The 23,714-nt window shown below is 45.7% G+C and overlaps 1 protein-coding gene across 6 annotated transcripts in view; it reads left to right on the top strand.

Moving 5' to 3' along the window:
* Window positions 1-23,714, top strand: part of AAK1 (AP2 associated kinase 1) — a 108,006-nt gene that overhangs the window by 14,048 nt on the left and 70,244 nt on the right. For all 6 annotated transcript variants that reach the window (XM_063311557.1, XM_063311559.1, XM_063311561.1 and 3 more), the window contains exons 2-3: window positions 22,038-22,156; window positions 22,502-22,610. In XM_063311557.1, coding sequence (XP_063167627.1) covers window positions 22,038-22,156; window positions 22,502-22,610 — 228 coding nt within the window. The remainder of the gene's footprint in view (window positions 1-22,037; window positions 22,157-22,501; window positions 22,611-23,714) is intronic.

A 23,714-nucleotide genomic window follows, 5' to 3' on the forward strand; every position in this document is an offset into this window, starting at 1 on the left:
TTGTTGTTGTGGGGAAAACAGGAGGAGGAAGGAGTTCGCTACCTTGAGTTATTTATAAAAATAATAAAGACGGGATAGAAAATAAATAAACAAACAAACCAACCTGCATTTTGTTTCTCATCCCATTTCCAAACTAATAGCTTCCTGAAATAGGTACAGGGTTCAAAACAGTATGATTGATCGACTGATTACATGCCATCAAGTTGTTATGGACTCCTAGTGACCGCATGGATAGATTTTCTCCGTGACGATCTGTCCCCAAGCTGGTCCGTCAGGTCTCCCACACATGGCCCCATCGCCGCTGAAACTAAGCCCTTCCACCTTGCTGCTGGTCGTCCTCTTCTTCTCTTTCCTCCCACCAGCCTGAGCGAGATAAAAATTTAGCAAGGAGGTATTTTCTACCAGGTGAAGCTTCAGAAGCTTTTGAAGTCTAAGAAGGGCTGCTGGTAACTTCCCATCGTGCTCTACTCTGGTGGGTTACTGGGATTCTCACCCTTCGATGAGTGGAGCCAAGACAGCTCTGCTCAAGAGGATCAAAGAAGAGACATCAGTCTGTCTGGCCAAATCCCCCAGCAGCGAGCCTGTTCTTCGATGAATACCAGTCAGGGCCCTCCCGCCAACAGTGTCTTCCCTCCCACTGGGCTGCGCTGCTTCTCTTTGCAGTCCATCAGGGCACTTGCCCATTTCTTTTGCTGCCTCTCCTGACTCCGAACGCTGGTGGGATTTGATTCCAAACCTCAGCAGCACATCAGCCCTTGGTCCAGAAGGCTCTGAATGTCCAGCTGCAAGAGAGACACAGCACAAGCACAAAGAGCGTGCTGTGGAACCAGAGGTCACCCTTCCATGGCACCATTGTCTTGGAGGAGAACATCTCTCCAACCCCCACACCCAGGCAGACAGTTCTGATGGAATTTGGACCTTTGAAGAAATCCAGGAACATTGACCATTCTATTCCCTATCTACCACAATAATCAATTTCAGGACTGAATCTGTGCTGGAAACCAGGCTGAAATAATTCAGGGAGTGGTTATGTGTAGATTACCACCTCCCCCACTATCCATCACCCTGAGGCCCCACCTTTAACATTTGTTGCCAAAACTTTCAGCCACACAATTTTTCTTTTTTAAAAAAAGACTAAAGATGGGAACGAGAGACTTCTAGGAGACACACCATTCCCACTCTTAAGGTGTCCTCAAAATTGCAAAACAAAGAAAAAAGGGGCTGAAATGGTCAGCCCCATCCCCTCCAGGGATGTCATCCAGCCACTGGGCAGCCTCCTGCAGAATGAGTTGCGGTGTAACTCCTAAGGAGGATGTTTTCCCCAGTACCATGTTACCAGTGCATCAGTGGCATGTTCTGGTACTTGGCACAGTCCTCTGGCTCCGGAAAACGCTCTTGATTTGAATGAACATTCCACCTCTCAGGAGTACCTTTGAGCCCATCTTGACCCTACATGAAGGCCAGGTGAATGACTCTTATCTTGGAAGTTATCTACTCCTATCTTAGATGAGAAATGCCTTGCAGTTGCTGTGCATGTTTTAGATAACTAGGCATCACTGTGACTTTTCATGCCTTATCTGAAGAGCTTGTAACCTTTTGGGGATGGGGCATATTTGGACTCTCAAAAGTATGTGCTGGGCATCCTCACAAAAGAGCTGCCAGGGTGAATAGGGCTGGGCACAAAGCTCCCTTTACCATCAAGGTTGCCACCTCTCCAGGATGTTCCCTACCTTCCCAGCAGGAATCGGATTTGCAGGAACTCCTACAAGCAAAACTGCTGCTGTAGTTCATGCTTGGCTTTGCAACATTTCAGCATTTATTAAGTTTTTAAAATCATATTTTAAAAAATGCAGGTCCTGGTGGGGATCAGCAGAGGCATCTGAGAGCTGAAGTTGCCTCCCTGTCAGTCTTCCCAAGCAGACCAGACCAGAAACACGACCAGATGAGCTAATTCTACTTCATTGTAAGGCTGTTGTTGTTTATTCGTTCAGTCGCTTCCGACTCTTCGTGACTTCATGGACCAGCCCACGCCAGAGCTTCCTGTCAGTCGTCACCACCCCCAGCTCCCCCAGGGACGAGTCCGTCACCTCCAGAATAGCATCCATCCACCTTGCCCTTGGTCGGCCCCTCTTCCTTTTGCCCTCCACTCTCCCTAGCATCAGCATCTTCTCCAGGGTGTCCTGTCTTCTCATTATGTGGCCAAAGTATTTCAGTTTTGCCTTTAATATCGTTCCCTCAAGTGAGCAGTCTGGCTTTATTTCCTGGAGGATGGACTGGTTTGATCTTCTTGCAGTCCAAGGCACTCTCAGGATTTTCCTCCAACACCACAGTTCAAAAGCATCGATCTTCCTTCTCTCAGCCTTCCTTATGGTCCAGCTCTCGCAGCCATATGTTACTACGGGGGACACCATTGCTTTAACTATGCGGGCCTTTGTTGTCAGTGTGAGGTCTCTGCTCTTAACTATCAAGATTTGTCATTACTCTCTTCCCAAGAATTAAACATCTTCTGATTTCCTGGCTTCAGTCAGCATCTGCAGTAATCTTTGCGCCTAGAAATACAAAGTCTGTCACTGCCTCTATGTTTTCTCCCTCTATTTGCCAGTTATCAATCAAGCTGGTTGCCATAATCTTGGTTTTTTTGAGGTTTAGCTGCAAGCCAGCTTTTGCACTTTCTTCTTTCACCTTCATCATGAGGCTCCTCAGTTCCTCCTTGCTTTCAGCCATCCAAGTGGTATCATCTGCATATCTGAGACTGTTAATGTTTCTTCCAGCAATTTTAACTCCAGCCTTGGATTCCTCAAGCCCAGCTTGTCGCATGATGTGTTCTGCGTACAAGTTGAATAGGTAGGGTGAGAGGATACAGCCCTGCCGTACTCCTTTCCCAATCTTAAACCAGTCCGTTGTTCCGTGGTCTGTGCTTACTGTTGCTACTTGGTCATTATACAGATTCTTCAGGAGGCAGACAAGATGACTTGGTATCCCCATACCACTAAGAACTTGCCACAATTTGTTATGGTCCACACAGTCAGAGCCTTTAGAATAGTCAATAAAACAGAAATAGATGTTTTTCTGAAACTCCCTGGCTTTTTCCATTATCCAGCGGATATTGGCAATTGTAAGCCTACATTACAGAATCTTGCAAGTCCGAAAGGACAAATCTCCCGCTGTCTGCTTTTACAGCCTGGGAAGTTAGGGAGTGTCCCTTCTGAGCCTCTTTCTCTGCCTGTTATGGAGCTGCAGGCTTCTCCCGCTTGTCCAATCATTCCCTGGGAAGCATCTCTTCCCTCCATCTCCCAAGGTCATTCCCACATACTGTTACACACACACACACACACACACCATGTTTAGAGAAGTGCAGCTATTTTGATCCAGGATCGGAAAGGCACTTAGGATCCAGTGTGCGAGATCAAAAGAACTTTTCGTACTTCAGAGCCACATCCAAACAGCTAGGCATCCTACATGCATTATTGTTTCATTTATTCATGGAGCTTAATGTTTACAATTTCATGGCAGAGCTGGGATTTCAATGGATGTTTTCCCACCAGCCCTTTCTCCACTAAGGGACATAGAATGAATTCCTTCCTCGTAAATCCCAGTAGGGTTCCTTCCCCCCTCCCTGCTATTCAGGGCGTTGTAGACCAATGATTCTGTAGAACAGCCTTTCTCAACCTTTTGGCCATGGAGGAACCCTTGAAATATTTTTCGGGCCTTGGGGAACCCCTGCACATTCAGGCTCAAATGTAGGCGAGAAGTTACGAAACTATTACTTTAGTTTCAAGGGTGGGCCTGTATAGATGCATTAATGGTGTTCTTAAACTGAAAATAAAGAAGGAAACTTACCTCTTTAAGGTGAAGTTGCCGGAATTTGAAACAACTTTTTACGTAAACCGTGATTTCCCAGGGAACCCCTAGGGACCTCTTGCGGAACCTGAGGGTGCCACCGAACCCTGGTGGAGAAACCCTGCTGTGGAAGACTAAATAAGAAGTATTGTTTGTAGCAGCGTCAGCAGCAGCAGCTGCCGTCTTTTGGAGTCACAACGATGGATTAAACCATCCTGTGAAATCTCCTGTGTGCGATGTTGTGATGTTCCATTGTTACAGCAATGGAAAAGTACAGGCGTGAAGGTGGAATGTCAGGCTGGCTCCTGGTACCTGCTGAGATATTGCAGCTCTGCAGTGTGGAGGCTTTGTTCTCCGTCCCACCGTCATTATCTGTGAAGCGGCCAGCTTGCTCCTGTAGGCAGAGCTCTGGAGAGCTGCTTGCCACAGCCCCGGAGAGACAGCCTTCTCCTTGGTGACTAGAAATCCGGTCACGGTGAGAACAAGTCTCTCTGCTCCATCTTGAAGCTGAGAAGGAGGCCCAGAGCTCCACAGCATAGTTGCCTTGGACTAGAGTATCCCTTAAGGACTAAAGGCAGAGTAGCTGTCTGGGTTAAGTAGACATCCATGCCCAGTGGTCATCCATTTCTCTGGAGGAGGGAGGTCCCAGCTGCATTCCTGCCTTGAAGCCTTTTTCCTCCTCTTATGTGCATCTTGAGAGCCAGTGTGGTGTCGTGGTTAAGGCACTAGGCTAGAAACCGGGAGACTGAGTTCTAGTCATGTTTTAGGCACAAAGCCAGCTGGGTAACCTTGGGCCAGTCGCGCTCTCTCAGCCCCGGGAAGGAGACACTGGCAAACCACTTCTGAAAAACCTTGCCAAGAGAACTGCAGGGACTAATCCAAGCAGTCTCTGAGAATCTGACACAACTGAACAGATAAAAAATAATCTTGCTGGGTAAAAAAATGTGTGCCTGACTCCAGATGACTACATGGACACACCCATGGAGTTTTCTAGGCCACAGTACAGGAGTTGTTTGCCATTGCCACCTTCCTGGGTGTTTTGATCTACTCTAGTCTGCAGCTCTGTGATTTCTTGACGATTGCCCATCCAAGTCTGAATCAGACCTAACCCTGCTTAGCCTTGGGAAATCAGCCAAGGTCAGCTTCTGCTCTGCCGTTCTTCAAGTTGCAACAGGCCTTTTTCCAAGCCCAGGATTTAGCCCTGGTTCTGAATGAAGTTATTGTTCTACAAGCTTCATTGAGTTTTTGGAGGTCTATTGATGGGGTTGGAATTATTGAAAGAAGTTGCTAATGAAAGACCTCTTTCATTTGCAGTTTGGTGAATGTATCACACAATTCAGCCTAGTGGTTTAGTTCAAAGTCTTGAGGGCAGGCCCCAGAGCCCCCGAGTCAAATTTACATTGTCTAAATTTAAACAACATTGAATTTAGTTTTTCAGAGAATATAAGGGTTGGAAGAGATCTTGGAGAGCATCCTTGTCCTGCCTCTAGTGTTTGGAAAGTGGCCCCTGGCATGCTGTTCAAAGGCCAGATGTGGCTTGTGGCTCAGGAAAAATTGAAACCTCTTTCCTGATTGCGTTCATTCAACTTTATTGTACTTCCCTCCCCCATGGCACTTAAGAAGATTTCCAAATGCCATGGAAGTCAGCATAAAATGGGCTTCCGCCCTGCTTAGGGAAGGAATACAGTTGCTATCAATCCTAAATGTTTGCCTGGTATGGAGACCAGCTTAAACTCATAATCCCTTTATTTTCAGTTACTGGGTTGGCTCATTATGCTAAGCTACAGTTTTAAAATTGTAGTTCAACTAAGGCATATTAGCTGAGTTCACAAATACCAAACCATAGGCTATGGCTTACCAAGAGCAGTGGCCGAGTTCACGTATTGCAATAAGCCAAAATGAAAAAAAATAGAATGTGCAGTCTTAGCATCTGGACATTGCTGATGCCCCTTTGGCTAAAATATCAACTGGAATTACTTACATTTACCAGGACCATGTCCAGGTATTGGACTTCAGGTAGCATTTACAACTCAAGGGTTCTGCTCTGATGGTTCTGTGCACCAGCATTTGGTTATGATAGGTTGCACCATTTGCTGCCATCCCTGTCTGGTGCCTGGAGGGCTGACTCACCTTCCTCTCTGGGCGGGATGGTCATACCTGAATCCAGAACGGGACCTGTGCTTTTAAAACCGGTCTCCTGTGCTGCGTCTCACTTGTAAGGACCTGGTTTTGAAAATGCTGACCAGGTGAGAGCAGAAAGGCAGGCCCCGAGCAACTGTAATGGTAGGCAGTTCGTCTCATCCGTAAAGGTGGGCACTTGAGGTTCAGCATCATGTCAGCCCAGGGGTAGGGAAGGCACTGCATTGAGCCCTGGGGAGCTGCCAGTGCCTTTCCTTATTCCCTACCTCACCCCTCCCCTTTTAAAAATTAAAGGTAGAGCTAATATACTGTAGAGGAAAGAGCCAGTATAATTTTCATTTCCAAGAATATCTTTATGCCCATATGGCCCATCTTTTAAAATACAGGTGGTCCTTGCTTAGCAACCACTCGTTCAGTGACCATTCAAACTTTAGATGGTGCAAGTGGTTCTTACAAGTGGTCCTCATACTTATGTCAGTCGCAGCGTCCTCGCAGTCACGTGACATCCTTGCTTAATGACAGCGTGGGATTCGCTTAATGACATCAACCAGAACTGCCGGAATTTTTGTCGCAAATCAGCGCCATCCCATGATGTTATGCTTTATGACCACAATCACTTAGTGATGGAAATTCTGGTCTCAATTGCTGCTGTTAATTGAGGACTACCTGTACTAGGTAGCTGCAGCCCCAGCACTTTGTCTGGAAGGGTGTCCATCCCGCCCAACCAAGGCAAAAAGACAAACTAAGGTGGGGTGAGGGTCAACATCTAGGCGGACTTGAGCAAGCGGTGGGGAGCAGCCTAACCATCTTCCCATCTGGCAGGTGATTGTTTCATGACTGCAGATCTTTTGAAAACAGGCAGTTTACCTGTGGTGGCCATTTTGTGAGAGCACCCTTGAGGGGTGAAAGTATACATGTGCTTTTCTAAAAGGGGCTGCAAGACATCTTCTGAGGCTCCCCAACCTCAGTACACACTGAAACATGAGAATGCCCCTCTGCTGTTCCTGCAGAGTGATTCTTAAGGCCCAGGACTGTTTCTCCAAACAGTGGGCTTTCACTGCCACTGAAAAACTCCCCCATGGGATGCTCTCTGTTTTGGGGGCCCTGCAGAATCCAAACCCGCTTTGAATTTTTATGCTGCATTTTCAAGAAATCTTTCCAGAACCTTCATGTTGTGGAAACAGATGGCGGGAACCATGCCGGAGTAGTGCTGCAGAGAAGCGGTGTGCTTTTGTATAGCATCAAATCCTGTCTTGTTGGCATGTCTGTAGGTTTCAGAAGGTAGTTCTGCCATGCATGGAAGATATACAGTATAAGATTGCTTGTCATTTGTGGGAGGGCACCAAGTAGCATGGGTGGCATTTTGAAGGGGATGCACCATTTTGGAAAGTTCAGGGAAAATGTCCCCTCCAAGCTGCTTCGTGAAGCAGTACAGCCCCTGCATGGCTAAGAGTAGCCTCAGAGGGTCTCTTTGCAACCCGCTCTGGTGCTTGCAGAAGGCTTCAAGGTGACTCGTTCTGCTGCATACAGTGCTGGGAACACTTCTTTGACTCGCTGAAGAGAACTTTGTTACTTCTGTGCCAAGTTCTTCAAGGGGGATCCATACCACCAGGTCTTGGCCTACATAACGCTGTGCTGATGGAAAAGTATCAGCCCTGCCAGGCAGACCAGACCAGGAAATCAACTCTGTGGGAAGGCCAAGATGGCTTTAATAACAGAATCTTGAAAGTCTGATTGTGCTGGGCCTCCTTCCCCTTCTTATACTCCAGTGAGTCAGGGAGGTGTCTGCCTGAGCTGCTTCTGAATATTATCTTGTTACCCAGAGATTCAAAAATGTTTCAGCCCCTTTTGCTTAGGCAAGGAAGCATGCATAACTCCATCAAGGTCATCTTCCTTACTCTCTACAGAAAATGTCTTTTTGGGAAGTAGAGGTCAACTTTCTACTTTCTGCCCCATGAATGGGCATCTGCAGCCCCTGGTCCTCTTTCCTGGGCCCTTGAAGTCCTCACTACTCATGATCATGAAAAACTTATTTTGAATGTGGAAATCCCATGAAAACTCTGTGGCATAAGCTCTAAAATGGACATTTCACAGATAAGCATCTTCTTCCTTGGGAAGAAACCTCTTACATTTCCCTCAGTCTGAGCCCCCCCCCAAAAAAACATGTGTCACTTTGCAGCCCTCAGCTCCACAAAAATATGCAGCCGTTAGCTGCAAAAGCTTGCTTCTTCCTAGAATATGCAGGGACTGTTTCACATGCTATAAAGAAGGCATAGATATTACATTGGAATTGTGACTAAATCTGGATCTACAAGTGACTGACTTGGTCCTTCTTCCTGAGCCATTAAGCTGTCTTAGAAGAGAAAACCCTGGCCGCATCCATGAGTAGGTATGGCTAAGAAGCCATCTTGGTCTAGCCAAGCTAAGCGTGACAGGCGAACGTGAGACTCTTTCCTGAAGAAAGCTGGGTGTGAAGACATTTTTTATCTCTTTGGGCAGGTGAGGCTGTTGGCTTGCATTCTTGTGTCATGTCGATCATGGGTAACCACCCCATAGGTGGTTTGTTCATTGCACTTATAGATGAAGTCAGCCAGCACATTCACTACCAGACTTGTGGTTTGAATGAGCCACATGACATGCAAACTAGTCTATAGTGAGTGGGGAAGAGCTTCAGATATGAAAGAGTGAAACGAAACCCTATATCTGATCTGTCAATCTAGGTAGTGGCCTGGGAAAATCCAACTCTGAGCATTCAGCCAGGAGTGAACTTTTGAAAGTGGGTGGGGGTTACTTCATCTCGCTTTTACCTTTTTCTTTTACAAGAGGAGTGGGAGCATATGGCTCAAAGCCATGTCAAGAAAGCCTGATTCAGAGGCTGGGTTGGAGAGGCAGGAAAAATACAGCAGTGTAAGGTAGAGTTTCTCAACCTTGGCCGCCTGAAGTTGGGTGGACTTCAACTCCCAGAATTCCCCACCTATGATGGCTGGTGGGGAATTCTGGGAGTTGAAGTCCACCCATCTTCAAGGGGCCAAGGTTGAGAAAGACTGGTCTAGGGACTGGTGGAAGCTAGATATGAAGTAGAGTTTTGATATTTTGCTATTAAAATTATTTCAGCTGTAGTACCTTTGTTTTGTTTTGTTCTGCTTTTGTTCTTTGTCTGTGTTCCTGGCCGAGAGGACAGCAGCTGAAATAACTCCTTCAAAAGTCACTGGTATGTTCTTCTGTTCTTTAAATTCCTGTTTAACCTTGATATACACAATAAAGACTTGAATTCTTACTGCATCAGTTACTCTTTACTGGAAGGGAATTTATGCCTGCGCACTTTCTGCCTGCTTGGTAAGCTACAGAACGAAGGAAAACCAGGCCTCACCTACTACCTCCCAGGGTGTGTGCCAGTTGTAGACACATGGCATTGTAGAGCCTCATTCAGAATGAAAAATTAACATGACCACAAAGAGTTTTCTTGAAGGGCCCTTTCCTTAAGGATTGTTTTACTCACATTTACTCATAGCAAATTTATTTATTTATTTGATTGATTGATTGATTTCTATAGCCGCCCATCTCATCAAGTGACTCTGGGCGGCTATAGAAATCGAATAAATAAATAAATTTGCTCTACAATACTTAGTTATATTACTAAACTAATTTCAGGTCTCTAATAGATTAAAGGTAAGGTGTGAGCGTGACTCACCATGTCTACACGGGCATGCCTGTTCTACTTTCTCAGCAAGAGGAAAATGCAAAAGTGGTTGGCCGTTGCTTTTTGAGATCCACCGAGGGTAGCCATGTGCTGTCACCCAGCAGAGCTAGAAAAGTCTGCTTGAGTCAGGCTTGGCTCCTGCAGTGCTTGTGGCTTGCTGCAGAAGTGGAGGCCATTGCCTTATTTGGTGAAAGATCTCATCTAATCTACCACCCTGAAATTTCTTAGCGGTTCTCCATATAAGAACTTAGCAGGTCCAACTTGGCTTGGCTTTTCTAGCGAAATTAGGTAGGCCTTTCCATTGTCCTGTTGATGCACTTTTAATTTAAATAAAACAATGTAGAAAAAGTCAGTCTAGAAGTTAGGAGGCACTCCTCCCCTCTCCCCCCAATATTAAGGCATGAGATTCCTCTAGAAATCTTTGTTCCTGCATGAGGAAGTAGAAGTGTTGAGCAGAGTCTCTTGCCCAGGTGGGAATCAGCGGACAAACCCTTCCAAGTTTTATTTGAAGCTGCTGTGGCTGAGTATTTTTGTTGTTGTTGTTGTTGTTGTTGTTTCAGTCGACTTGTGATTACCTGAGTGCTCCAGAGCAGTTCAGGGCTTGAAAGCTGTGTTTCCTGCAGCAACACCCCTCCCACCCCACTTTGCCCATTGTGCATCTAGCCGAAGCAGGAAGGACCAATTGTAGAGTGAGTCGACTGGGGGTGTTTAAATGGAACATGGCAGGAAAGCCAAAGTTGGACATTGGGTTTGGAAGCTCATCCCTTTAGGAAAATGTTTAGGCTGTAATAAGTATTTAGCAATCTTCAGCAAATGGAAAACTGAATGAATAAAAGAGAACTGCTGATAATGCTCCTAAGTAAACGTTTTCAGCTACAGAAACCCTGGGCTGTTAGGAAAGAGGGAGGGAGAAATGGGTAGACTTGAAACGGGGGAAAAAATTCTAATTTCTAACCAGTGTGACTCTGGAGATTCATGAAAGCAACTGTTTCAGAGAAGGTTTCTCCCATCCCCAGCCTTCAGGAATGACTTGCTGTGCTACTTCCAAGAAAGCTGCTGTTGGGTCTGAAAGGGGGCACCCAGGGGGTGGTATGTTTGCAGAGGGTTACTCCCCTGCAGGTCAAAATGATACCTTCCCTTGACCACTGCATCAGATTCTGCAGCAGGGCTAGGCAGGCTCAGGGCTTGTCAGTTTTCCTATCTATCTATCTATCTATCTATCTATCTATCTATCTATCTATCTATCTATCCATCCATCCATCCATCCATCCATCCATCCATCCATCCATCCATCCATCCATCCATCCATCCATCCATCTCTATCTATCTATCTATCTATCTATCTATCTATCTATCTATCTATCTATCTATCCATCCATCCATCCATCCATCCATCCATCCATCCATCCATCCATCTCTATCTATCTATCTATCTATCTATCTATCTATCTATCCATCCATCCATCCATCCATCCATCCATCCATCCCTATCTATCTATCTATCTATCTATCCATCCATCCATCCATCCATCCATCCATCTCTATCTATCTATCTATCTATCTATCTATCTATCTATCTATCTATCTATCTATCTATCTATCTATTTTCTGGCACCCAGGATTCACTGATCAGTGCTAAGTGCAAATGGCCTTCAGAGTGTGCATTTTTGAGACTTCTGTGTGTAAGGGTTTAAGTAGCAGGTTGGGTTTGAGGTTACGTGGGTTCTACTCCTGGTAAATTCAGCTCCTATTATTTAGAACATAAAGACATCAGCAGTGCCCTGCTGGATCAGACCCCTGGCCCTTCTCCCAGCGGCCAACCCACTGCCCAAGGAAGCCCACAAGCTCCCAGCAAATGCCCTGCAAAGGACTCCCACTGCCATCAGGGCCAAGAGCCACTGATTTGGGTGGGAAAAGTAATTTTGCATTTATTGTTAAGAGGTTGGGAATATGAAGAATAAGGATGGCTTAGTGCCAGATATTACCATGAACCTCGCTCCAGAAATATTAACAATACTGTATCCAAATGTGATCATACCATAGATTTATGTAGAGGTCTTTACTATGCTGACAAGCTGCCTTCATCTTCCCTGAAGAAGCCAGAGAACAAAGTTGCTAATAAACCAAAAACAAAACATGGCTTTGTTCTTTGGGGTCTTTACACGCCATGCTAAGTTTGGCCTGAATGGTCTCAAAGAAATTCAGAATAATTCTGGCTTAGTGCAGTGTCTAAATGTGCCCAATTTATACACTGTCCTTCCTAGTTTTTTCTAGGAAGAACAGTCTACCAGTTTAAAAAATAATCTTGCTATGTAGGACTCATTTTACTGTATTTTCTAATCCACATAACTAGTCCACATAACTCAAAAAAGGGATAAACATCTGTGAAAAATGAATTGGGGCGAGAACAGCTTCTGATGAATAAAAAAGTCCACGTTTGAGGCACTTTAGAAGGAGACTTTTATGTAAAATGTGGATGGAGAAAAGCTTTTTTTCCTTTGTCACAATATTAGAACTTGGGGTCATCCAATGAAAGAAAATGATGGGAAAGAAAATGATGGGGATTCAGGATCGCAACAAATTCTGTTGTTAACAGTTTAGACATGGGGTTGGTGGCCAACAGTTTGGATAGCATCAGAACAGGAGTGGAGAAATTCATGAGCTTTGGGCTGTCAGTGTCTGGAAGCTGATGGGTCGCCTTCTGGATAAGAACAATGGAAGAATGTATTAATGTGGAAAAAAAACACCTCCCCGTTGGGGGAGATGGGCGGTGATATAAATTTAATAAGTAAAATAAAGAAGGCTATCACTCTCATGTCCATGCTTCTGAACTTCCAGGACACATCTGGGTGGGTGTCCCATGACGTGTAGTGCTGGGCTAGAGATATTTTTGTCCTGCTCATGGATTGCATGCTCTTACGACTTAAAGAAGTTCCCTAAAAAAGGCAATCATCTCCCATTCTGAACCTACTTTCTCCCATCTGGTAAATCTTGGGATAATGTTTGGTATTTGGAGAATCTGTGGAATAGTCATCTTCGTATTTCTCTCTTAGATTTCTGAATAATTCTAAGGTTTTTCCTCCCCAATCTTTTTCTTAAAAAACCTTTAAAAACTATTTTACTTATACAAAATATGGCCAGTTTCCACATTGCAGAGAGAGCCTGTCTCTGTGGTGGGATGTAGTGCTCAACAACTTTTCTCCACTCCAGACCCCAGGACCACAACTGGGGGGGGGGGGGCAAGCAGGGCATGTGCCCCTGGCGCTGTGCTGGGGGGGGGGCGCCAAAATGGGCATGGAATCCATGTTTGTCCTGGGTGACACAGACACCAGCTGCGGCCCTGCCAGGCCCACCATTCTGCATCTTTTCTGGCTTAGTCTCTTCGTCTCAATTATGTAAATAACTGATGAAACACAGGCCAGCGGTGTGGCTTCTCCCCCAACTAGTTTTTACATATCCGGAAGCATTTCTTACATAAATTTCTTGTTTCTTATTATATTGTTTTTTTATACTCCAGGGTTATTGCTCAGAGTTGTTGGGAGTTGGGCGGCAGCAAATAAATAAATAAAGTTTGAAAATGTAATTGGTAAATAGCGAAAAAGCAAGAAGTTCACTGTGATTTCCCCCAAATGCGTAATTGCTGAATCACTTTTTAAAAAAAGGTTAGTGTATTTTCCCTGTGAAAACTGGGGGTTGCGTTCATAAGAAGGGCTTTGGGGGTGTTCGGAGAGAAGCTGCACGTCATGGCCACTCCTCTTGCCACAGCCACTCCCAAAACTGTTGAGGAAGGGTCTCCCCAAAGCTCCTCAGGGCATTTAAAGAAGAGGGGGCTCCCTTCCTTTTCCTTCCTGATACATGGGCATGCTGCTTGTGAGCACAGAAGCTCCGTTCAGCTGCCATGAATAACGCGTCCAGGGTAACCTTCTTAAGGGCAGAGTATCAACCAATGGTACTTGGGAGGCCCCCAGGATATAATTGAACCTGGCACGTGGGTTTGTTAATTGCACACAGAAGCTGCTTGCCTTGGATATGGTTCCTAGCGCCACCAGTGCGGGTAAAATTGCTCAGTCTTAGCATTTAACCCAGCACATTAGTGAAGCCTGGATAAATCTCCCATTCTATCTAGCAGGATCTCGTTTTGCCAGTACAGGCAGTCCTTGAGTTACGACTGTTCGTTTAAGAGACAGTTTGGAGTTACGACAGCCTCGGAATGGGCGCTTTACAGCCTGTAAAGCACCTCCAAGCGTCGCAAAATGTCACACCACCACCCCTGCGGTCACACAATTGCATTTCAGGCCCTTGATGACTGGCTCACATTTATGACCAGTTGCAGCGTCCCACGGTCACATGATCACGTTTTGTGACTTTTTTGCCATTTTCTGGCAAAAAATGGCCATTGGGGAAGCTGGATTCGCTTAACGACAGTGCTGATTTGCTTAATGACCACCGTAAAAAATAGTCATAAAATTGGGTCCAGTCGTGTGGTGACTCGATTTATGACCGCAATGACTTAACATTGGAAATTCCGGTCCCAGTTGTGATCGTAAGTCAAGGACTACCTGTAAGTTTGTTTATTTTTATTTATTTATTAGTTTTGTAGGATCTCCCAACTCCATGAAAACTATGAGCAGCTCACAAAAAGTTAATTTTAGTGTAGGCCTAAAAAGGGAAGTTGCAGTTGGAGGCAATTAAGATTTGGGAAAACCCATTTCCTGGAGCGGCAATGCCTCCCGCTGAAGCTGGAGTTGAAGGCAGCAATATTCCTCGTGTCCTTCCCTTTCTGCAGAATTATTCTGGGCCCAGGGTTCAAAGAAAGCCACATCTCCTCTGATCTTTGTCTCTTGAGGAAGTAATTTTGCAGAATTAATAGCACTTCAAAAAAAAAAAAAGCCTGCTTTTGAATAGTTTCCTCTAAATTAAAAACAAAAACAATAAAAGCAAGACCCTTCTTTGAGGGTCTTTTAAGCGGCAGCTGCAGATGGCTCAGCCTCGCCTTTTGCAGCAGGGAAACAAGGAGGGAGCGAAGCCTTCAGCATCTTCAGCTGGCTCTGTTTTCCTTTCTGATGGTCAGGCGACTCTTGAGGGGTTGGATGGAGTGGCTGGGCAGGCAAAATCTTGCCTAGTTTGCTTAAGTTCTAGACCAGTGTTTTTCAACCTTGGCAACTTCAAGCTCTGTGGACCTCAACTCCCAGAATTCTGGGGGTTGAAGTCCACACCTCTTCAAGCTGCCATGGTTGAGAAATACTGTTCTAAACCATGTCCTCCTCCTGCTACCTGAGATGGGCTGGTTGACATTTGGATGGCCCACTTCACAGGTTCTTAGTGTCGTCCCACCATCTCTTAAGTTGCTTGAGTCGCTTAGGCTGCCTTACCCACCTCTGGAATAAATGAGGAATAAGCTGCTATCCCATGATCCGATGCCAGATGACCCAGCAAACAGAATTTCTCAGCTCTCTAGAAAGCAGCTACTTTGGCCAGCGTCCCAGTTGTCACTTCTTTCTCCTCCACCTCCTCCTCCTCCTCCTTTGCAGTTCTTTTTTTTTTAATGTATTAATGTGAAAAAAAACTCCCCGATATGCCATGTAGCATTGATCCGGGACAAGAGAGAGGGAATGTGAAAGAAGGTGGATGTTTCAGAAACATTTCACCTTTAAAAGAACAGCAGGGCGGGGTGGGGTGCCTTTCATTTGGGACGTGTACAGTAATGGGGGCATATGGGTTGGGGAGGAGACGCTGCTGAAAACGAAGAACAGGCCCACTGTTTGCTGAGAACGATGGAAGCGAGAAGCTGGAGAGGGGAGAAACTGGCTGCTGCTACCGCCACCAGCCCTGCTTTGCCAAGAATAAGGAAAGAAGAGAAAGGACCCAGAGGGGCATCTTTCAGGCAGGGGCCCTTGATTCTCCCCAAAAGGCAGATGAGGGCACGTGTGATTGTCAGACTCCAGACCCTTCACACACATCCAGGAACTCACTTATCGCAGAAGCTCACAGATATGACACAGCCAGATAAGTTGTTTACTGCAGACCAGACTGATGCTATATACTGTATGTGCAGATATCAGCCCTACCAGGTAGACCAGACGGGAAGCACAGCAGGATGAGCTAATTCTACTTTATTGTAAGGCTGCGTTAACAGAGTCTCGCAAGTCTGAAAGGACAAACCTCCCACCCTCCCTATTTACTGCCTGAGTAGTTAGGGTGGGCCCTTCCTACATTTCTTCCTCTGGCCGTTGCTCTGTCGCGGGCTCCTTTCTCCTTTATCTGATTGTTCCCCAGGCGGCATCTCTTCCCTCTGTTCTCCAGGGTCCCCCTCACGTTCCGTCACAGCAGAAGATCTGCTGATTGCAAAACACAGAAATCAAGCCTTAAGCGTAGGTTTGCTCCAGGGTTGAACTGCTAGGCCTTTTCAAGCTGGTGGACATTGGGCCGTTCCTTGGCCTGGCCTGGAGCGCTGGAGCATCTGCCTGGCATTTACCTAACGGTTGTGTCTGGCCTGAGAACAGTCGGTTCCTGCCGCAGCAGCTTCTGCCCGCGCACCAATTTGTGGAATGGCATTTAAGGAAACTTCATGAATAAAGCTGAAGATGATTAGCGTGAGCTGCAAGAACTTAACAATATTAAAGACAGCTAAAATGGAGAGAACGATACATAGGACAACAGAGAGAAAACAGACCATACAGTAATTGTAATAAAGCACAAAGAAAAAGATAAATATTCTCTTGTGAAAAGTTCATGTCCTTGTCTTATACCTATACATTTGTGTGTGTGTTAATGCTTTTCCTGTACAATCTTCATTCGGGGAAGGGTTTTAACGCTTAGAATTTTCTTTCCTCTCAGGAAGGGGGGTATTTAAATACATTTCTACTCCACCTTTCCATCTGAAAGTGCCCATGGAACACAGGATCTTATCTTTGCTCCGTCCTGCCGTTCTTTGAAAACCTAAAATTACTGCCTGAAGTGCCTTATTGAATGTATGCTCCTAATTTGTTCTGGTTTGGATCGGTAGTAAACTATTATGATTTTGAAGCTGCCATTCCTTCTTCTGGAGTGAATACATCTTGGTCCTATCCCTGTGAAGGTAGTCAGGGAACAAGGCTGGCTGGTCTCCTACTAGAATAATAGCTCTTTTAGTGTTTTGGAGCGGGGAGGACGCGGCTGCGCTGGCCCAAGGGGCTAATCCAAACATCTGCTGAACAAGCATGGAGGGTCGTCTTCTCGCCAGGCCACTGCGCGCAGCTCTTCACCCCAAATCTTTGCCTTACTGCGCCACCCAAACTCAGAAAAGCTGCCATTTTGACTTCAGAGAAACTGGAATTTGTTGACCGTGGCAAGTAGTTGGCAACTGTGCCAAATAAATACACAATAATGGTTGTTTGGGGCTGGGGCAATTCCATCAGTCTTTGGCTAAAGAGTCCTGCGTTATGAGGTGAGGTGGTGGGTGAACTGTTTGGCTCAGGTGTCGTGCCAGCGCAGCAGGTGACAGTTGCTTTTGTGGTGATGTGCTGGGTGCCCTTTGGCAGTGAGAGAGGTAGAAAATGATTAGGGCCTAATAGGATCCTCTTGGTTGTTGCAGCTAACTGAAGGTGTCTTCTTTTGAAGCTGTTTTTTCCCCCCAGTTTAGGTGAAGCTCTCCGCCACATGGCGGGGTGGGGGCTTATGTCCCTCAATAGTGCATGCTGGCTGAATGCGGTTAGTCAACAGAAGTTCCTTCGCCAAACTACTAGGTTGTAGTTGCTGCAAGGCAGAGGAATCTCAAGTTTCTGTTTTATGGTTTTTATGGTTTTTATGGTTTTGTGGTTTTATTGTTGTTGCAAGCCACCCAGAACTGTGCTTTAAGATTGGTGGCCATGCACATCTTTTAAATGAATACATAAATAAATAAAGAGGAACGGCTTTCAGGAGGAGGATCGAGATCATCCATTGACCAACCCTCTGCATGGAATTCCAGATGGAATTCTACCTGCACCAAAATTCATCTGCCTTGTATACTCGTGGATAAGCCAAGAATTTTAAGTGCCAGAATACACCCAAAGAATTGGGTTCGGCTTCTCTGCAAGTATATACAGGTAATCCTCAACTTATGACCACAATTGGGACTGGAACTTCTGTTGCTAAGTGAGGCAGTTGTTAAGTGAGTCGTGCCTGATTTTAGGACCTTTTTGCTGCGGTCGTTAAGTGAATCACCATGGTTGTTAAGTAAATCCAGCTTCCCCCATTGACTTTGCTTGTGGAAAGTCAGCTGGGAAGGTTGCAAATGGCAATCACATGACCCCAGAATGCTGCAACCATTGTAAGTATAAGCTGATTGCCAAGCACCTGAATTTTGATCACGTGACCACAGGGACGCTGCAACGGTCACAAGTGCGAGGACCAGTCGCAAGTCACTTTTTCAGCACCACCTTAGCTTTGAACGGTTGCTAAACGACTGGTTGTAAGTTGAGGACTACGTGTATGGTAGGTTTTCCCCTCAGCTTTTTAAAAGTATGGTATATCCTGTATATACTCGTGTATAAGCCCACCCACAGGTAAGCAGACCCTCAAATTTTTAACCAAAATACCATGAAGAAATGCACCAGCCACAGATAACCCAATTGTGAAAATTAAAACATACAAAAATTTCAAGGGTCAGTTTCTGTTGCTGGAGGTTTCGGAATTTTTTTTTTAAACCAACAGACTCTGTTGCCCAAAACAGCTTGAAACCTACCTTAGCAGGCCCCTGTGGTCCCCTCTCCTCCATCTCTGCCGTCTGGGAATTGTACTCCTTACCCAAACGGAGAACCCTGAATATTTTACCATTTGTTGTTTGCGGTGATAATCTATTGCGGGCCTTCTCTCTTCTTCATGGCTGCTACCACAGCTTTCCCCTCCCTCTGTCATACCACAGCCATTTTTTTCCACCTCAGCTCTGTTGCAAACAGCACTGAATGGAAGGTGTTCAAGGTGGGTTGCACGTGGGCCTCAGCACCCTGAGAGCGTGCCCCTGAAATGTGGTGGCAAAGAAGAATTTCAGTGTTGTGACTTCAGTCCTTTCTGTGGTTTTGTGGGTGGTTTTAAGACTGCTCCTTGCTTCTCTCCAGCCTTGCTCGGAGAAAGCGGCCTTATGTCTCCCAGCGACATGCTGGTGTAACCGAATGTCCGCTGCAGTTTCTCCCAAAGTTGGGAGCGTGTCCTCCTTTCCCTGAAACATTGTGCACCGTTGCGTTGCACACATGGTTGGGGTTTCCTGAACATCTGCTCCCTTCTCTCTCCTTTCAGTTTTCTAAAGCTGTGTAGCCGCTTACAAGGGAAGCCAACTATGCCAGTTCACAGCACTGTGGAAGATACATTTGATGCCACAATCTCTCCTTGACATCTGGGGCGTGATGTGGATTTGTGTAACAATTCCTGTTTTCTGGACATGTGCGTGTTTGGGATTCTGAGTTTCTTAACAGTGGGAGATGGCTCTTGCCACCTTGGCACTGCATGTAGCTAAAGTCAGCACCCGGAATTCCTTCCACCCCACAGAGCAGAGTACAGTCCGGTGTTTCTCATCCTTAGCCATTTTAAGGTGTGTGGGCTTCAGCTCCCAGGATTCCCCAGCCAGCAGAGGGGAATTCTGGGAGCTGCAGTTCACACATCTTCAGCTTGAGAGACACTGATGCAGCCACTCTGTTCCATGCTTATATAGGGGAAATACAGAATGGAGAGGAAGGCACCGAGAGACCATCCATCAGGGAGCCCTTGTCTGGAGTGCTACACAGACCTGGCCCTGGGGAGGGGGAAAGAAGCAGTGAACCGTTAAGGGGGGAGAAGAGATGATTCAGCTCCAGGAAAGAGGAAAGCATGAGGAAGAAACTAAAAAACCCAGCCACCTTGATTTTGTTGGGCATAAGATGCGGTGGAGAGAGGCTCTGGTGGGCTCTCAAGGCTCTCTTACTCCACACACAACATGGAAGAGCATTCCTGGAACCCCCGCTGCGCCTGTTTCTTGACCTTGCCTCCCTCAAAGGGTGGACACCCAGCCACCTTGGCAATGACGGTTTTTTGAACGCTGGATCTCTTGAGGTTGGCTACCACAAAGCCTGAGCTGAATCCCTCTTCACTGTCCTTGCTGCGTGAACTCCTCAGGTCGGTAGGTTAGTTTGCCGTGGGACGGAGGGTGCCATAAACCCTCCGCCCCATTCAGGGTGGGAGAGTTGTGTCACCCTCAGGATTGCTTTGGGGATCTGTGTGAGTGGTGGCAGACCCCTTCTTACCTTGGCAGGTTTCCATACGTTTTGGTTGGGTGAAACTCTTACAACAGAGTCGGCCGTTTTCTGATTTGAACGTCTTTGCTGCGTGAGGCCACACCACTGACCCGGTGCTGGAGAAGGCCTGATGATAACTTTTGAAAAAGTGCACTGTCATCAGCTGAAAGGAGAAAAACGCTCAATATGTTCACTGTGCGGTAAAAGAATCCTGACAGAGATCGCCAAGTGCTACCCTCAGGGATTTTGCAGACCACAGGGAGCGCTTGAGTCTACCGAAACTAGCAGAAGCCCTGATACTGTTCCTGGGACTTAGCTGGAAGGCAGGATGGTGACCTCTCCAGCCCACCCTTTGCATGGCAAAATGTTGTGAAGTGGCTCATGGTGAGAACATTGATTGTGGTTTGGCTCTCAAGACTGTGGCTTCTGCAGTGGAATCAATTAGTGTTCCAAGGTGGTAGCATCCAGCTGAGCCCGGGGGATTATTTTTGGGAAGTCCTTGCAGGAGGCGGGAGGTTCTTTGGCTGCATTTGCGTCTACGTTGATGCTTTGACCTCCCTGGAGAAAGGGTAGGATTTATAATTGCAACTCATGAGTCACAGTAATTAGAACTGACTCTGTATGAAAAGCATTGCCTTTTTGTGGCTTTGCTTCTCTCCCTCTTAATTCCAAGCATCCCTGCCTAATGCAAATTAATGGAGCAAGAAAATGCCATGTGGTACAGCTCTGAGCTTGCATAATAGCCCGTTCCTATTAATATGTTCTTGCCTTTGATTTTTCTGATTGAAACTTGCCCCTTTAGACGTCGCTTCCTTGCTTGTTTGCATCTCCTGAAAAACGTCGTAAGCAGACTTAAGGCTGTAGTAGTTGTCAGACAATAATGGTGGCTACTTCAGAGAAGGAGGGAATTAACTCTGTGTGTGAGGAAAGCATGCGCCAATTTCATTTTTTTTTCTCTTACTGTTTTAGAAACATTGGGGCGGTTTAAACATTGGTTTAAACTGCTTAAACACACCTGTGTTTTCAGGCCACAACATTCCTTTGACTTAGAATACATGTGCACATTTACGTATTTCTGAACTATTTTAATATTGCTGTTCAAAAAGGCAGGTGGGGCAGTTGCATACAATCAGTGAGAAGTTTGTAGTCTGAAAACATGACACAGAGATGGGAATGGAGAAGAAAGTGGGGAAAAAAGGATAATCCAGGCACCCGTTCTTTAAAGTCAAAACAAATCCCCACGTAACGATCAGCTGGATACGGTTCCAAGAACGGAAGAGCCTGAGAAAGTTGGTCTTCTGGCAGGGTTGACAGACTGGCTCTGCTTCCAAACACACATTCCCTGCGGATCACAAAATATAAAAGGTGCTTTGGTTATTTGGGTCATAGCCTTTTTTATTTAAACAAAATAGTGCAATTACAGTAATCTAATTAATTTTAATCTTGTAAAAACTGCAGGTAGTAAGCACCATCAAGAGGCATTCTCTGTTCTTGGGGAGAATGCCTCTTCTAAAATGTTAATTGTCTAAAGCAAGTGTTTTTCACCCTGGGTGGCTTTAAGATGTGTGGACATCAACTCCCAGAATTCCCGAGACCGCATGCTGGATGGGGAATTCTGGGAGTTGATGTCCACACATCTTAAACCTGTCCAGGTTGAAAAACACTGATCTAAAGACAAAGAATGTAACTTGCTCCAGAAATACTGTTTTACCGTTTACGAATTTACTAGAGGAAATAAGTTGGTTTTATTCCAGAGGATGTCTGATTCTGGTTTGCATAAGTAATCCCCAAACCATTTACAAGCTGGTACTGTACAGCAAGGTACTGAATACCTGTATGGGCACCAAGTCCAGAAAGGATGCCTTTTGCATTTCTACAGCAGGACTCACTCTGTCTTGGGGATGGAGACACTGTGGGGGGACTGGGAAAGGAATGGAAGGAAGAATAGACATTTTCGCAGGCCCCTGTTAGTGTAAGAGTTGCCTTCTTCCATTTTTAATTCAAGAACTTTAGGTCTTGTAGGTATCTAGCGTTTGCTCTGCTTTTCCCAACCAATTCACCTTTGTTCCTCACTCGCGGCATGTTCATCTTTCAGATTACTGGCTGAGCTTTACTTTATCTTGCATTTGCAGGTGGGTTTGCTATCGTATTTCTGGTAAGGACCAGCAACGGGATGAAATGTGCCCTCAAACGAATGTACGTGAACAACGAATATGATTTACAGGTCTGCAAACGGGAAATTCAGATCATGGTAAGCGTGTGCAGCCCTCGTGATCCGTCCCAGCGCGTTTACACAGGGTGATACATATCTTTGGCAGATACGGCTGGGAAGAATGCTGTTGTTGAGAGAAGTCGTGCAAAGCTACTTGATCCTTTAAACCTTGAAGGAGTGATTGTTTAAACTCAGCGACTTGGAATGGAGGCATGGAGTTCAGATGTAAAGATAAGGTCAAAGAACAGGCAGCAAACAGGCAGATCAGAGGAAAAAACACAGGAATTTGCTATGTTCAGTTAGGAAGTTGGTGGTCTTGCATGTAGGCTTGTTTGTGGCTATGGCTTACAATAAAGGTGTACCTTTTGTTCTTCGCTTCTTCAGAGGGATCTTGTGGGGCACAAGAACATTGTTGGGTACATTGACTCCACTATAAACTCGATGAGCAGCGGAGATGTGTGGGAAGTCCTGATCTTGATGGATTTTTGCCGAGGTATGTAAACATTTGGGGGAACTGTATTGACAAGCTGTCTACTATGCCTTGAATTCTCCGAAGTTCTGCCTGTCATCCAAGGAGATAATCCCACTTTTGACTGAACTGCAGGACTGGCTCTGGACTATCATGTCTCGGCTTAAGGTGAAATCTGCTTAGTGCCCAGTTTTCACTGTTCTGGTCAAATTAATCAGTAAGCCTTCCGTTAATCAACATTTCCTATTTTGCAGAAAATGGGAATATAGCGGAAGTGCCTTCTGATATAACCAACTGATGAAACCACCTTCAAACAGTTGCTTCTCTCCCAACCAGAAAATTGTGCCTTAAATGCCGTATTTCCTTTAACCAGGAAGGGCTTTTGGTTCCAGGACAAGCCAGAAAACAAAATAGCAAAATACAAACCTTAAAATTTTACAGTAATCATATTTATGCAACATCATTGAATTGAAGCGAATATCTGTAGCTCAGGGTTGAGCTGTGGCATCCTTGGTGCTCCCTGAGCCTTGTTGTTTTCTTGCAGACGATTCATTGCCAGACTAGGCAACATCCTCAGCGCGAAGAGGGAGCGGGCCTTGCAAGCTCGTACCCATACATCATTGAATTGTATGGGTATGAGCCTCAAATTCGTCGATTAAAATCTAGGAAGAGTTTCATGGCAAGAACAAATACCCTTGAGGGCACACAAGAGCAAAACTGATTTGGAAGATGGAGGAGAGAAATCACTGGCCAAGGAATAGTCCCAGCGGAGAATATGGCCAAGGGATTTGCCCTCTCTTATGTTATTTGGAGGACTCTGAGTAGGTTGAGGGTCGGAGTGCCTGACACTTAGGCTAATAGACTAATATGCTCAAATGAGGATTACTGATGGATAATAACACACTGTGTGAATGTGGAGAGATACAGAATTCGTCCCACCTGCTGACCTGCCGATTATTACCATTAGCATGCACTGAAAATGACTTGTTTTGGGCCAATGACAAAGCCAAGAAGGTGGCATCATATTGGCAGCTTAAGGTTTGATCTGGGTACGAAAGAAAAAAAAATCATTGAACAGCCAACCAGCCATGTACAAATCCCATTCAGAAATAATTTTTTGGGGAGGGT

The sequence above is a fragment of the Candoia aspera genome, chromosome 9 (assembly GCF_035149785.1).
Source record: "Candoia aspera isolate rCanAsp1 chromosome 9, rCanAsp1.hap2, whole genome shotgun sequence".
Taxonomy (NCBI): domain Eukaryota; kingdom Metazoa; phylum Chordata; class Lepidosauria; order Squamata; family Boidae; genus Candoia; species Candoia aspera.